At 45.6% G+C, this 15,083-nt stretch overlaps 4 protein-coding genes across 4 annotated transcripts; 2 read left to right on the top strand and 2 right to left on the bottom strand.

The window, feature by feature from the left end:
* Positions 1 to 5,063: 5,063 nt before the first annotated feature.
* On the bottom strand, positions 5,064 to 5,733 carry DFJ58DRAFT_736702 (uncharacterized protein; the record flags this gene model as incomplete). The annotated part of the gene is made up of 2 exons (XM_041386828.1): positions 5,064 to 5,132; positions 5,188 to 5,733. 2 exons carry the CDS (start codon positions 5,731 to 5,733, stop codon positions 5,064 to 5,066), a joined length of 615 nt encoding a protein of 204 aa, XP_041235529.1.
* Positions 5,734 to 7,927: 2,194 nt separating this feature from the next.
* On the top strand, positions 7,928 to 8,933 carry DFJ58DRAFT_608522 (uncharacterized protein; the record flags this gene model as incomplete). Its single annotated transcript, XM_041380848.1, has 5 exons — positions 7,928 to 8,134; positions 8,181 to 8,342; positions 8,391 to 8,549; positions 8,606 to 8,781; positions 8,840 to 8,933. Coding segments are annotated over 5 exons (798 nt in total), but the record flags the coding sequence as incomplete, so codon positions are not given.
* A 753-nt stretch (positions 8,934 to 9,686) lies between these two features.
* DFJ58DRAFT_736700 (uncharacterized protein) lies at positions 9,687 to 10,966 on the bottom strand (the record flags this gene model as incomplete). The annotated part of the gene is made up of 6 exons (XM_041386827.1): positions 9,687 to 9,836; positions 9,889 to 9,985; positions 10,104 to 10,216; positions 10,271 to 10,400; positions 10,450 to 10,681; positions 10,732 to 10,966. The coding sequence occupies 6 exons, from the start codon at positions 10,964 to 10,966 to the stop codon at positions 9,687 to 9,689; spliced, it is 957 nt and encodes a 318-aa protein (XP_041235527.1).
* Positions 10,967 to 13,712: 2,746 nt separating this feature from the next.
* DFJ58DRAFT_736699 (uncharacterized protein) lies at positions 13,713 to 15,072 on the top strand (the record flags this gene model as incomplete). The annotated part of the gene is made up of 6 exons (XM_041386826.1): positions 13,713 to 13,782; positions 13,846 to 14,060; positions 14,106 to 14,302; positions 14,414 to 14,711; positions 14,759 to 14,954; positions 15,033 to 15,072. Coding segments are annotated over 6 exons (1,016 nt in total), but the record flags the coding sequence as incomplete, so codon positions are not given.
* Between the last annotated feature and the right edge of the window lie 11 nt (positions 15,073 to 15,083).

Raw genomic sequence — 15,083 nt, 5'->3', positions numbered from 1 at the left:
TGTATAATATGATAGATTGGCTTCCAGTGTACTGTTCCAGTCCCTGAAACAGTATCTGTCAGTGGTATGTATCTCTAAATACAAAAAAACTCGAAATTCAAGGCAATCACTGTGCACTGGTGCAAGAAAGTTACAATCACAAGATATATACATCAGCAAAATATGATTTTGCCACACGGTTACCAGAAGGTCACAAGCTTTGACAGTGCTTACTAGACTAAGGATATGATTGTCTTAACTCAATAGTCTTAACTTGCTAGGCATAATATAAGCTTTCTTAATAACCATGACTGTCATATCTTCCATAATAATCCTAACCCTCACAGCTTATGTATTATGTAGTAATCAACAATCATATTAGACTATCAAGTGAAGACTATCGTGTAATGACTATCAAGTTAAGACTACTGTATTTTATTCTAAGTCTGTACAATAGACCTGTGATACTTGATGAGTGTCAGCCTGAACAGTATATTAAAGATCACACTATCATACTACACATAGGTATGACTATTGAAGACATGATGTAGTGCCTTATGATGTGTTTTTATGTGTCTCCTGATGTGTTGAGAATGTCCTACATTACCTCATATGTCCATGTGAGGCCATATGAATTCTGTGAACTCCTGACATTAAGGGCTATCCACATGTCAATGAACACAGTCATCTAGGCCTCACATTGAAATCATTGAAAGCATCAAACTCCTGATGCGAAAATATGATCCAAATTCTGAAGGACCCCTGAGAGTGAAGGCTATCTGCATATCAATGCCTGAAAGCATTGAGGCCCGACATCAAAATCATTGAAAGCATTGAACTTCCAATGCTGAAATTCACCTGATATATAGTATTTTGCTCCTATCTCACTCAAATCACATCTGTTTGAGATAATCAAAATTCTGATGGACCCCTGAGAGCAAGGGCTATCTGGGTGGTAATGCCCGAAAGCATCAGGACACTCAGCACTCGGAAAGCACTTGGCACTCGGCACACGGCACTTGGTACTCAGCACTTGGTAGTCAGTATATGGGATTTTGCATATATCTCACTCAAATTATATCTGTTTCAGACAATCTGAATTTTACCACACCCCTGAGATCGAGGGCTATCTACATGTCAATACCCAAAAGCATTGAGACCCGACATCAAAAACATCGAAAGCATTGAACTTCTGATGCCAAAATTCACCCGGTATATAGTATTTTGTTCATATCTCACTCAAATCACATCCATTTGAGATGATCTAAATTCTGACAGGCCCTTGAGAGTGAGGGTGATCTGGGTGTTAATACCCGAAAGCATCGGGGCACTCGGAACTCGGAACTCGGCACTCGGCACTTGGGACTCGGCACTCAGCACTTGGGACTCAGTAAATCACATCTGTTTGAGATGATCTAAATTCTGATGGGCCCCTGAGAGCATGGGCTATCTGGGTGTTAATGCCCGAAAGCATCAGGGCACTCTGCACTTGGCACTCAGCACTTGGTACTCAGCACTCAGTAGTCAATATATAGTATTTGCATATATCTCACTTGAAATTCACCCGGTATATAGAATTTTGTTCATATCTCACTCAAATCACATCTGTTTGAGATGATCTAAATTCTGATGGGCCCCTGAGTGTGAAGGCTATCTGGGTGTTAATACCCGAAAGCATCGGGGCACTCGGCACTCGGCACTCGGCACTCAGAACTCAGTTCTCGGCACTTGGCACTTGGCACTCAGCACTCGGTAGTCAGTGTGTGGTATTTTGCATATATCTCACTCAAATTATATCTGTTTGAGACAATGTGAATTCTGCCACACCCCTGAGATCAAGGGCTATCTACATGTTAATGCCCGAAAGCATCAAGACCCGACATCAAAAACATCGAAAGCATCAAACTTCCAATGCTGAAATTCACCTGGTATATAGTATTTTATTCATATCTCACTCAAATCACATCTGTTTCAGATGATCTAAATTCTGACAGGCCCCTGAGGACGAGAGCTATCTGGGTGTTAATACCCGAAAGCATCGGGGCACTCGGAACTCGGAACTCGGAACTCGGCACTTGGCACTTGGTACTCAGCACTCGGTAGTCAGTGTGTGGTATTTTGCATATATCTCACTCAAATTATATCTGTTTCAGACAATCTGAATTTTACCACACCCCTGAGATCGAGGGCTATCTACATGTCAATGCCCGAAAGCATCGAGACCCGACATCAATAACATCGAAAGCATCGAACTTCTGATGCCAACATTCACCCGGTATATAGTATTCTGTTCATATCTCACTCAAATCACATCCGTTTGAGATGATCTAAATTCTGACGGGCCCTTGAGAGTGACGGCTATCTGGGTGTCAATACCCGAAAGCATCGGGGCACTCGGAACTCGGAACTCGGCACTCAGCACACGGCAGAAAGCTTGATTGCAACACTGATGGCACTGAGGTGGATGAGGGAACACCTCCTGACAGTGATTGAATGCCTGAACGCATCGGGGCACTCAGCACTCGGCACTCAGCACTCGGCACTCGGAACTCAGAACTGAGCACTTGGCGCTCAACACTTGGGACTCATTCACCCTGTATATGGGATTTTGCATATATCTCACTCAAATTATATCTGTTTCAGACAATCTGAATTTTACCACACCCCTGAGATCGAGGGCTATCTACATGTCAATACCCAAAAGCATTGAGACCCGACATCAAAAACATCGAAAGCATCGAACTTCTGATGCCAAAATTCAACTGGTATATAGTATTTTGCTCATATCTCACTCAAATCACATCCGTTTGAGATGATCTAAATTCTGACAGGCACCTGAGAGCGTGGGCTATCTGGGTGTTAATACCCGAGAGCATCGGGGTACTTGGCACTCGGAACTCGGAACTCGGAACTCGGAACTCGGAACTCGGCACTCAGCACTCGGCACTTGGTACTCAGCCCTCGGTAGTCAGTGTGTGGTATTTTGCATATATCTCACTCAAATTATATCTGTTTCAGACAATCTAAATTTTGCCACACCCCTGAGATCGAGGGCTATCTACATGTTAATGCCCGAAAGCATAAAACCCGACATCAAAAACATCGAAAGCATCAAACTTCCAATACTGAAATTCACCCGGTATATAGTATTTTGCTCATATCTCAATGCGAGACAAAAGATTGGAAACAAAACTCAAAATTCGAAACTCGAAAGTACTGACTACCGAATACCAAGTACCGAGTACTGAATCTCGGGTCTCGGTACTCGGTATTCGGTACTCGACACGATGCTCGAAACTCATAAAACTGTTTCGAATCACCAAGTACTGACTACCGAGTACCGAGTACCGAGTACCGAGTACCGAGTACCGAATCTCGGGTCTCGGTACTCGGTATTTGGTACTCGACACGATGCTCAAAACTCGTAAAACTGTTTCGAATCACCAAGTACTGACTACCGAGTGCCGAGACCCGAGATTCGGTACTCGGGACTCGGTACTCGACACGATGCTTGAAACTCATAAAACTGTTTCGAATCACCGAGTACTGACTACTGAGTACCGAGTACCGAGTACCGAATCTCGGGTCTCGGTACTCGGTATTCGGTACTCGACACGATGCTCAAAACTCATAAAACTGTTTCGAATCACCGAGTACTGACTACCGAGTACTGAGTACCGAATCTCGGGTCTCGGCACTCGGTAGTCAGTACTCGGTGATTCGAAACAGTTGTACGAGTTTTGAGCATTGTGTCGAGTACCGAGACCCGAGATTCGGTACTCGGTACTTGGTGGTCAGTACTCGGTGATTTGAAACAGTTTTACGAGTTTTGAGCATCGTGTCGAGTACCGAATACCGAGTACCGAGACCCGAGATTCGGTACTCGGTACTTGGTATTCGGTAGTCAGTACTTTGAGTTTCGAATTTTGAGTTTTGTTTCCAATCTTTTGTCTCGCATGCCGAGTGCCGAATTCCGGGTGTCGGGTGTCAATACTCGGTTCTCAGTACTCGGTACTCGGTGATTCGAGTCTCGAGACTTGTGACTCGTGATTTACAAATCGACATTTGAAACTTGTGATTTCTGAGAACAATGTGTATTATCTTATGTATTTCTGTACTCATTTCACCGACTACCGAGTGCCGAATCTCGGGTCTTGGGTCTCGGTATTTCAAGACAACAAAAATGTATATCATCTTAAATTTGAATTTTCTTAACTCGAGCCTCGAAACTCGTAAAAATGTACAATACCTAGGCCTATCTGTCTATATGATATGTATCTGGGCCCACCTGTCTATCTAATACATAATTCACCTCACCCTTGGCCCACCTGTCTATCTAATATTACCCGACGTCGGCCCACCCATCTATGTAGAATTCCCCACGTCGGCCCACCCTTCTATCTAATATGACCCCACGTCGGCCCACCCGTCTATGTAATAAATAATTCCGCTCACCCTCGGCCCACCCGTCTATCTAATATTACCCAACGTCGGCCCACCCATCTATGTAGAATTCCCCACGTCGGCCCACCCGTCTATCTAATATGACCCCACGTCGGCCCACCCGTCTATGTAATAAATAATTCCGCTCACCCTCGGCCCACCCGTCTATCTGATATTACCCCACGTCGGCCCACCCGTCTATCTAATATTACCCCACATCAGCCAACCCGTCTATGTAATAAATAATTCCCCTCACCCTCGGCCCACCCGTCTATCTGATATTACGCCACGTCGGCCCACCCGTCTATCTAATAAATATTTCACTGCTCCCTCGGCCCATCCGTCTACAAAATAATACTAATACGTCGGCCCACACGTCTATATAATACTATTTGCTATACATCTCTCCTCAGGTCTATAATATATGTCAATCCTACTCTACATATTACCCACATGGGCCCACCCATCTCCATAATAATATTTCTCCCGGCCCATCCGCTATCATCGATGATATATATAACATTAGCATAGATGGGCCCACCCGTCTCCATCGGAAATAATATGCCTCCCGGCCCACCCGTCAACATCGGGAATATACATAACATCGGCCCATAATCTGCTGGCCCGTATTACACGGGATATTATGTAGGTCGGGTGACCCGTATAATACGGGATTTGTCACTGAAGGGGCTCCTGAGTTCACTTTTTGTCTAGGTGGTATGATGTGCGTCAGCACATCCTCGTCATGGCACATCATAGGCTTACGATGCCAAGCTTGAGGAATTCGTCGGTTGCGGCCTTATTGACTCGCTTTGCAAGCCACTCTCCAAGGCCCCACTCATCTTCATCAGCAAACGGTGTCCAAGGATTATCCTCAAGTCTCATGGCAATCTGATCCTCCCGAATTTGTTCAAACACTGTCTTTCCAACCCCCAAAACGTCTGCTGCAGGGTGCGGGAAGACTTTTGCAAAACGTGTGGGCTCCTCATCTGCGACCTCTTCCACCCTTGTGCATTTGGATTGGGGACCTGACTCTGACTCTGCATCCTCTGGCACATATCTGGTTCTGCTGGGAAAGTCATAGACGACATCTTCAGGTATGTTATAGTCATAGTCTGGTGGTGGTGGTGTTGATGAGTCTAAGGTGCTTGCTTGGCTGGGAGATTGATCAGAAGACATGGCCTTGACTGCAATGTCCCATTGTTGGCGACATTCTGGTGTGTTCTGAATGTGTAAGGTTACGTCTTTGTGTCGGCTCAGCTCTTTGAGACAGAAATTACAGCGTGGTTTCTGCTTGGTGCCGGATGGCATGGTTCTGGGGATTGGACTGCGTGAACGCACAAAGGTATGTTGATTACTGCCTGATATCTTGCTTACATTTTCTTATTTACAGTGCTTTTGAGTGCCTGTGTCTCAGACTGACATCCTGACACACTCCGTTACTACTGTTGGGCAATTTCGGTGCGGCACTTCAATTGGTGCGTTCACGTTCTCTCTGTTTTCTGTTTCCCCCCCTCCCTCACAATCATTCTGATATCGCTGTGGCTATCACAACCTGGCAGGCGCATATAAGAAAAGTGTTCTACCAGTATAAGTGAGTCTTGGCTCTGCCTAGCTGCTACACTTGCAGAATGCAAGAGTGTTCGACCCTAAAGGGGAAGCAAGGAAAGCAAGGATCCACGGAAAGATGCTGATCAACCCTGGTGAATGGCGGTGAAAGCGTGAGAAATGCACTGAAGGCGTGCGCGGGAAAGCAAAGTGCGAAAGTGCGTGAAGCATGGGAAGGTAGTGCAAGCGGTGCACAAGTGAAACAATGTGAACTAAGACTGCTGAGAGACGACTGATGATGATGATAGGACGAGAAAGGCGACTGATGACTGATACTGATGTCGCCACTAGCTAGAGACTGCTGCTAGGGCCTATGACGACGAATACATGCATTGCATGGAACTAAATACCAAGTAACATGGTGGTAAGAAGATACTGAGTGGTAGGAAGCTAAGGTGGAAAAGTTCGGTGTAAAACGAACATAAGTGTATGTAAGTTCTACCTAAGCACTCTCCCAGGGCTTGGAGCCGAATAGGGAGCGCTCTAAGTATGTAAGTGATGTAAAGTGATGTAAAGTAAGGGTCCATGACGAAATGGGAAGTGTAATATGCCACATATAGTCAGATAACGAAAAGGGACATACCGAGGGACTGGTTGGACGATGGATGGATGCTCCTGGATGATGCGTGACGTAGTGCGCTTAAGCGCGAGAAAGCGCGCAAGGCGCGCATGCGGGAATACTGCGCATTGTGTGGGAAAGTAATGCGCGTATGGCGCGTTTCGCGGGAAAGCTGCATGTGATATGCAGAGTCGACTGAAGACTTGGTGGAAGTCATATGGATGATGGTGCGAGTTGTTCCATGATGGCCAGTTGTCAGAATTTGTAAAATGAGCCCATATGAGCCCACAGAAATGTGAGTCTCTACATCGCGTTCTCTCTGTTTTGTGTTTCCCTCCCTCCCTCGCAATCATTCTGATATCAATGTCTGCAGCGGAACATGGAGCGGTCCGCCGTGATCACAGACTTACTGAAAGGGCTCAGTATATATGTAAGTTGTCTCTGTCTGGTTTTTCTCGTCATCGCATTGATTGAAACCCAATTTTAAGCTGAAACTCACCAAGACAAAGAAAATCGCCACCACCAGCAAGTCAATAAAGCTCAAGAATGTCAAGAGAAGGCTCATCAGAAGGCAAGGAAGGCTGCTGAACGTGAGGCTTACCAGAATTGTACCAATACCACTGGCACAGTTCAAGCCACCAAGTCTGCAGTCTCAGTGGATACCGATCCTGGGGTACATTTCTCAATTTATTTGGATAGGCTAGTGTGTCTTACATTGTGCGATTGGTTTGCCAGCCAAACTGTCTCTACGCCCAACAGGGACCCCAAGCTAGTCGCTCGTCAAAGTATGGTGCTGCCTGCGCCACACAGGACCACATTGGTATGTCTATGGCTATGTTACTTTTTTATCAGCTAATCATACTAGAATAATACTCCACATCTCAACCATTTGACACCAGAAAAGGCTGCAGAGTTGTTGCGCCTGCAGGAGGCCGTGTTGGCCAATCAAGCAATGAGTCCAGTGTCTGCAGTGTCTCGAGGCGAGTGTCCCATTCGTATTATTCAGCGCTATGGAATTTAACTGTAATCTGCTATGCTTCCTCACTCCCAGGTGGTCCCCATCCTAGTTCAAGTCTTAGAAATATGACTGCTCACTCGCCCAGCCCTACTGACGAGGCCCTGTTTGATGAAGCCATTGCAGGCCTCGCTGACTTTGACATGGATGGGGACCAGGCTGATAAATCCCTCTTGGACGAGGACGACGATGACCCCAATGGTGATGTAATTAGTAGGTCAGCATCCCCAGGCATGGAACGCATTGGCAAACGGCGGCGTGGAGCATCTGAAAGTGACGGAGACGACAATGGGCAAGTGCGGAAGGCAGTGAAGATCCAGGAGAGCAAAGGGCGTCCCAAGGCTGCTGATTATGAACCTGCTGTTCGGACTATATTTGGAGTAGCATGGGCACTCTATCGTGGTCGTCTCTGCACCGAGGGCACAATGCCTGATTGTATGCAGGAGGTCACCTGGGCCAAGTTAGCATGCAATGAAGCATGCAAGAGGTTACATACAGAGGTTGCTTATGATGCTGAGATTTTGAAAATGGTCTGTGATTTTATTGGATATGTTCGATCTCTGATATGCAGCCTAGATCACTTCTCGAGGTTCCCACCTGTGCGGTGAGGTCAAAACTAAAGTTCGGCCCTATGTGGCAGACGAGTATGGGTTCGAGACCAGTACAAAGCAATCTGTCATCAATCACAACATCATGCTTGCGCGCAACCTCAAAAAGGATTTCGGATTTGTTTATAAGGTACATGATGATTACATTGCGGTATTAAAACGTTAATCATGCACACAGACTCGCTCGGCTGACGGCCACAAAGGGTTGTATGGAGCGAAAATTATTCAGAAGGGTGTGAACGCTATCTGGTTTCGTGATAAGAAGGATGAAGGGGTTGTGTATCCAGAGTTCTACAAACCTTTTCCTGAGGTTGCGCTTGCATTTCTCTTGACAGCGGTATGTTCTTTTGCGCAGCTAGGGAGGTTGGCAAGTGCTGATTCATTTGCTGTCAGATTGAGAGCTGCATCGACGAGTGGAGCAGTGGTGGTCAAGCTAACAAGATGTTCACTATAGATGAGTATCAAGATGTGCTTGGCGAGCATCTTAACAACCTTGTAGACTTTGATGAGCACACAAAGGCTCAAGGCCTTCTTCCCAAACTGTTATCTCATCTTCATGACAATGGCCGGTATGTCTCATGTGTATTTTTGTGTTGGTTTGATCTCATATGGCGGTTGGTGTATCAGGACGCATTCAAAGGCAGACCCCCTTGGTCACGAGATTGGTCGCACCATGGCACGTAGCGCATTTGATGCAGCAATCGAGGAGTACAATGAACGTGGGGGTGTGATGAGTGATACTGAGGATGATTAGTATGAGTTATTATCATATTGCCAATGGATCCCATTTTCCCATTTTTTCGAATGGTTTGAACCACTGAGTGATTAATGGAGATACTACTGTCAACTATAATTTGGTACTGCCGATAACCGGACACATGGCTGATCCTATAGAGTGCTATGTCGAGCAACTTCAGCAATGCAGATACTCAGCCCAGCCGCAACTAAGCACTATCTCACACTATATTGTGACAACACTATGCTACCAGGTGTCTGAGAGTGGGGGGGGTAGCTACCCAACAACACAAGCAACATAGTCTGTGTAGATCTATCCTGCAGCCCGACTTTTCCTGATGCCGTTTCATCTGGCTCAAGGTTCATAGCACGCATTTGTTCTACTTAGACATCAGTAAGAGCACACCAATGACAAAACATGTTACTACATACCTACTGCAAGTGCAGCTGCAGAAAGACACGTGCCATCAAGCATCTTGCGCTGGGTGAAATCAACACGCAATGCTGCAAGTTTATCAAGACATTAATTTGTAATCAATATTTGGCCAAGCGCCTTGTACCGGCTGGAGCGCCTCCACGGCTCTTTGACGGCCTTTATGTGCTTAGCTTCAGTGATTGAAGAGCACAGGCCATTTGGGGCCCCAAACAGACGAATCAGTAGTATATAGTGTTGAAGTGAGTGTTGGCGAGGGAGTGAAAATGTAGAAACAACACCAGTTGTTTCAAAAATCTCTCAGTATCAATGGAAGCGGTCAAGGGCCTCTTGTATTTGCTCGAGAGTCTTCTCTGTAATGGTGCTGCATCGGACAAGATAACAAAACTCCAGGAAGGCTCGAAATGTTCGAACCATTTCTAGAGGGATGTATCCTTCGATAGCGGATAAGTATACCTAGTACCATATGTCAGTAAGATGTTAGTAGACCAATCCACAAAAAATGTACCTTCATGAGTGCCTTTGAGTCGTCACCCATCCATTGCTTAAAGCCTCGTCCTTGTGGGAAGCGCCGAAGACCAGTGAAGGCTGGAACAGCAGCAATTCTAGACAAAAACTAGTCAGATTGTCCTGTAGATTATCAAGAAAATAAAACTTTACTTTCAGTCAATATCATCCATGATACGCTCAGCTTCTTTCTTCGAATGTGTCTGATATAGGTACTTTTCAACCCAGTCCACAAGATGGTCTTTAAACATGCCTTTGATAAGCTGGTGAAGGATATTAGAGGTAATAAGTTGGTGGATGTTGGCCTGAGCAAAATCATTTGTGACTGGCTGATAAAAAGTGTTAAGGCATTGCAAAAATGTAATGCAAAATGTAAGACTTACGACAAGATCACCAACAATACCATACTCATCCCATAATACATCTAGGGTCCCCTCCTCAACAAGTGCATCTGTATGATGGCGACAATGCCAACCAGCCGATTCATCTAGATTGATGTGTGACAACAAACATCTGTCCAATAATGAGTCTGAGTAATAAATTAAAAATTTGGAGTACATACCTTGGGCACCAACCACGCACAATGCATGTCAATAAGACTTGTTCCTCATAGTCTGCAATGTACGGTCCCAGACCATAGATCACACGACGGAAGTGACCATCACCGAACCATGCAACTTCATACTTTGTGATACCAGGACGAAGTGTCTTGAGAATCTTAGAGAGCGAGCAATGAAATAACTGCTGGTGGAACTTTCGGAACTTCACATTGCCAGTTGTGTGTTCCTTTGTTGCTGTCTTGAATAAGCAATACATCATTATATATTAAAAACATCAGACTTACTTTTAGGAATAGCAAGGAACCCAATGATACTGGCTGCATCGCGATGAGCACGTCTAACGTTGTTGCAAACATTCCCAATTGACACATAGAGTGGATAATACTTGTTGTTTCCAGTTGCAACTGATACTGTAGTCTTGTCGCTGCCTAAGACAACAGGTGTCATATACCATATTCCCGGGTACAGATCCGAAGATCCGGATCTCAGATCCGATCCAGATCCGATGGACATATCCATCGTCTGGTCCACAGATCCGATCTAATCCTTGTTTCATGTCCTGTTCGTATAACTCTAACTAGCGTTCATCTCCTTTCAGCATTCCTGTACACCGGTATACCGGTTATCCTTTACTTCCGTTATGCTTACTGATCCGCTACACTTACTGATCCGCTTTAGCTTAGACTTCATTCCCGATTATGATACGTTATCCGTCCGACTTACCAATATGCTGTACACATACTTTGCTTATACTTCATACATAGCCTCACACCTTTGCTTATTGATCATTCCGTTAGTTATCCATAGTATATAAACCCTTGTACATGTGCTGTAGTAGATCAGTTCAAATATCATCTTAGATTGCACTCATTCTGTCTGGACTCTAAGTCCCTCCATTATCCGTCCGGACTTGAGTACGATACTCTTGTCTACTCCGAGACTTAGGATTGATTCCTATAGTCTATATATCCGTCTCTGTCTTCGGACAGTCCTTGCCTGTTAGTTTCTAGTTCAGATCTGATCCGGATTAGCCGTTGCTATATACGTTCGATATCTGGAAGCCATAACAGATCCGTTATGAGACTTATCCGTCTCAATATACGCGATACTCTAGTACTCTGAAATAAGGGGCAAGACTCGGGAAAGGGGCACAGTGCACGAGCTGAGGCCGAAGCCCTTTGGATCCGATACTACTTGAGTACGGTCTTCACAACAGGTACGAATGTGGATCCATGTGATTCTGGATCTTCTGAGATTATGTCCTGGCGACAGTTGTTAGAATCAGAGTAGATATCAAGAGAATGAAAGACCTACTGCCTGATCCCATGCTCAATCACTGGACATGAAGTCCCTCCACTGACGTTCATCACCATTAGTTGAGAACTCACGGTAGGGTCGGTAATCAAACTCCTCAGCATAGTCCGGATTTGCAAGCATGTTACGAATCACGTCTCATGGGTCACAGTACCAGACATCAAAGTCTTGATCCATCCATGGCGGAACATCGGTCTCTGGTCTTTTGCTGTTGTATCGAACTGAGAATGACTGCCATCTGACATCACTGAGTGGTGTTTTGTCAATGGTCTTGTAAAGGTTGCAAACATCAGCAAATGGAGGTTTGTCATTGTGTTCCATGAGTGTCGAAGCCCAGAGATCAAGTAGCTTATCGTCCAATCATTGGGAGATTTATCGGAGAGTGGCTTTGGTGGGGTTCCAGGGGGCAGCAACATGCCGTTCTCATTGCAAGGACAAGCTAAAAGATATACATCAAAACATGGTTAGAATAGTGTCTCAATGACAAATTGAAGTCTTACCATCAAGGCTCTTGTGAAAATTCCTATACAAGCGGTCTCCTGGCCCCCAGAACTCAGTGTCAATTGCAGGAGCTGGTGATGGTGAATCCCATTGTGAAAACACAACCTGACTAGGCACTTGTTAAGGTACTCAGCCAGTATATGTCTAATGCTCTGCCTATGCTGCTATACTTGCAACAAAGATGCAAGAATGTTTTGACCCGAGGGAATAGCTACTAAGAACAACTTAAGATCAAAAGACCCGAAAGAGCGCTAAAGCGCGGGAATAGCGCATTGCAAGATAGAGCGCTAATGCGCGGGAAAGAGCGGAAGTCAAGAAAGCGGACACTGAGTCAAAAGAGGGTAATGAATAGCAAGTGAGATCAAAGGTATTGATTGCAAGGGTAAGGGAAAGTCAAATAGGGGCCATAGAGTGCAACTAAAGAGTGACTACCTCTAAGTAAAACCTAAGGGAAGGAAATACAGCCGAAGGGAAGTAATGTCGAAGTAGTCACCATAGGCTTCTTATACTAGTAAACTATACCATCTCGGACTCGGAAGGGATAGGATATACATGTAATAAGACTGTAGCACTTTTACAAACTCGAGGCAAGGCAAATTACATACCAATGAGGTAGGATGGACCATGGATGGATTCCGACATTTCAGGTGGATCCTAGAGCGCGAGAACAGCGCGCTAGATAAGCGCTAAGCGTGGGAACAAGCGCTAGATAGAGCGGACATGCACTAATGCTCCTATAGACACATTGCTGATAGTTCTGATAGTGCTATAAGCGTGGGAATAGCGTCGGATAAGTCGCAGGAGTGTGAATTGCGCTGCGGGAATGTGCGGAATAGCATCAGACAAGGGTTATGGCTGAGGCAAGTGAAGACTGCTGATAGGGGAGTAGTGAATAATATGAGGGATAACTTTGGTCCACCTATTGAAGGCTTATGCAGGTATACATGCCTAGCGCCAATATGATTGTCACACCGTGTTGCATCATTTTCCGTCATATTGAAGTCGTCATATCCAGCATCTTGGAAGTCGAACCACATGACATCCTGCTCAGGTGCCAGACTCACAATGGTGGGATATGCTGCATTCCAATGTTTCGTTCGTCCTGCTCGAGTCTTAAAGTAGTGCCGGCAGTTTGGACGTCCACAAGGGAGTTGGTGTGCATTATGGTCCCATTGAGAGTTCTGGCTCCTTTGGACGATATCAGCCAGTATCAGAAGTATGAAAAAATGGAGTACATACATAGCTTATACTCAGTTTACAAAAAGTGAGTGTTCAAAAGCAAACCAGCCTAAGTGTCACAGTGGTAATAAATAAGCATTGTCCATGTTTGGGGTCAGGGCAATGCACTTAAAAGTTTTCACTGAACTTAAACCCTTCTCACCACTCCCTACTACTCGCACATTCCTCCCTGTCTTGCTTGCAGCTCCTTATACACAGCTTCCATATCAACATGCCTTCTCAATCCGCCACGACTCCACCAACTCGTCATACTCGCCCAACTAATGCAACTGCGCATCCTGGTGCAATCCTCTTACAGGCAAGGAAACCCCGATGCACGTCTGAACAAGTTGCTGCAGCTTGAGATGAAAAGGCAACACAAGCGGCAGCACAGGCAGCGGCTGTTGAGGCAGGCGCCAAGTGTGTGGCTGGTATAGAGTTGGAGATGGAAGCCAAGCAGATTGAGACGTTGATGAGGAAGGCAAAGGGAGTCTGTCCCCGTCCAACTCCTTACAAAGGCAAGAAGGCTGTAAATGATATTGCAGCCTCAGCTGGTGGCAGTGGCAATCTAGCTGATGAGGTGGGACTCAGAACTCATTATCAAGGAATACTCACTGTTTAGAAGGATGAGGTGCCGATGGATATCGATTGTGGTGAAAATGACCAGGATCCATGTAGTGAGGTAAAGAAGAAGGTTACCAAAATGTCGATGAAAGATGTTGTCAATCGAGTGTGTGATCAAATCAAGTGGCAGGTGGCTGTTGATGGAGATAAGGCAGGTGCATGTGCTGATAAGAAAGGCAACTCACTTGGTACCAGCGTGTAAGTCTCACACTGTGTCATATCATGCTCCTGCTCACGGAGTCAACCATGTTCTTCCTCAACATAACTCTGAACCGCAGGAAACAGCCTGAGTTTGCACTCAGCAACAAGGGTGCAGAACTGGGCTTCTGGCATCAAAACCCAAATCGGGTCTCAAAACTTGGACACAAGTCATGTGACTCACACTTCAGCATCACCTCCACCTTCGACGATTTTCTCTCGCCTTACAAGCTCTTCTAGGACCACTCATAGTGTGATTCCGGCTGACATTCCTAAGGGTCCTCTTGAAGCTTGTGTACCTGACGATGCACTTGTTGAAGGTTTTACTGACAGTGAGGATGAGGGTGATGAATTGGAGCGCCTGGCTGCACATGGAATAACTGCCAAGGAAGGGAGATCAGCTTCAGCAGTAATATCTTATCGCTCACCAGAAATGTCTGCTGATATAGATCAAAGGTGGCAGTTACTCTCACAGTTGACAGCTCTGATGAAGAGTTTGAGCTTCCGGCAGAGTTATGTGCCCCATTTACCCAGATGTCACCAAAGGGTCCATCCAGCACTGCTGCACCTAGCAGCATTCTCAAACGGAAGGCTTCTGAAGATCTTGACTTGGTCCCTGGGAGTGAAATCAAAGACTTTTCAGATGATGCACGTGAGTCAGCACTATTTATTGATGCTTGCACTTTGAAACTCACTCCCTTGGTTAACAATACAATGGACATTGACACAGCTCCAAAGTCCCGGGAGGTCGATCAGAAGCACACACCAAAGTTTGATAAGC

Source organism: Suillus subalutaceus (genome assembly GCF_016647625.1).
Source record: "Suillus subalutaceus strain FC151 chromosome Unknown DFJ58scaffold_288, whole genome shotgun sequence".
NCBI lineage: Eukaryota > Fungi > Basidiomycota > Agaricomycetes > Boletales > Suillaceae > Suillus > Suillus subalutaceus.
This window is presented reverse-complemented; position numbering and strand designations above follow the sequence as displayed.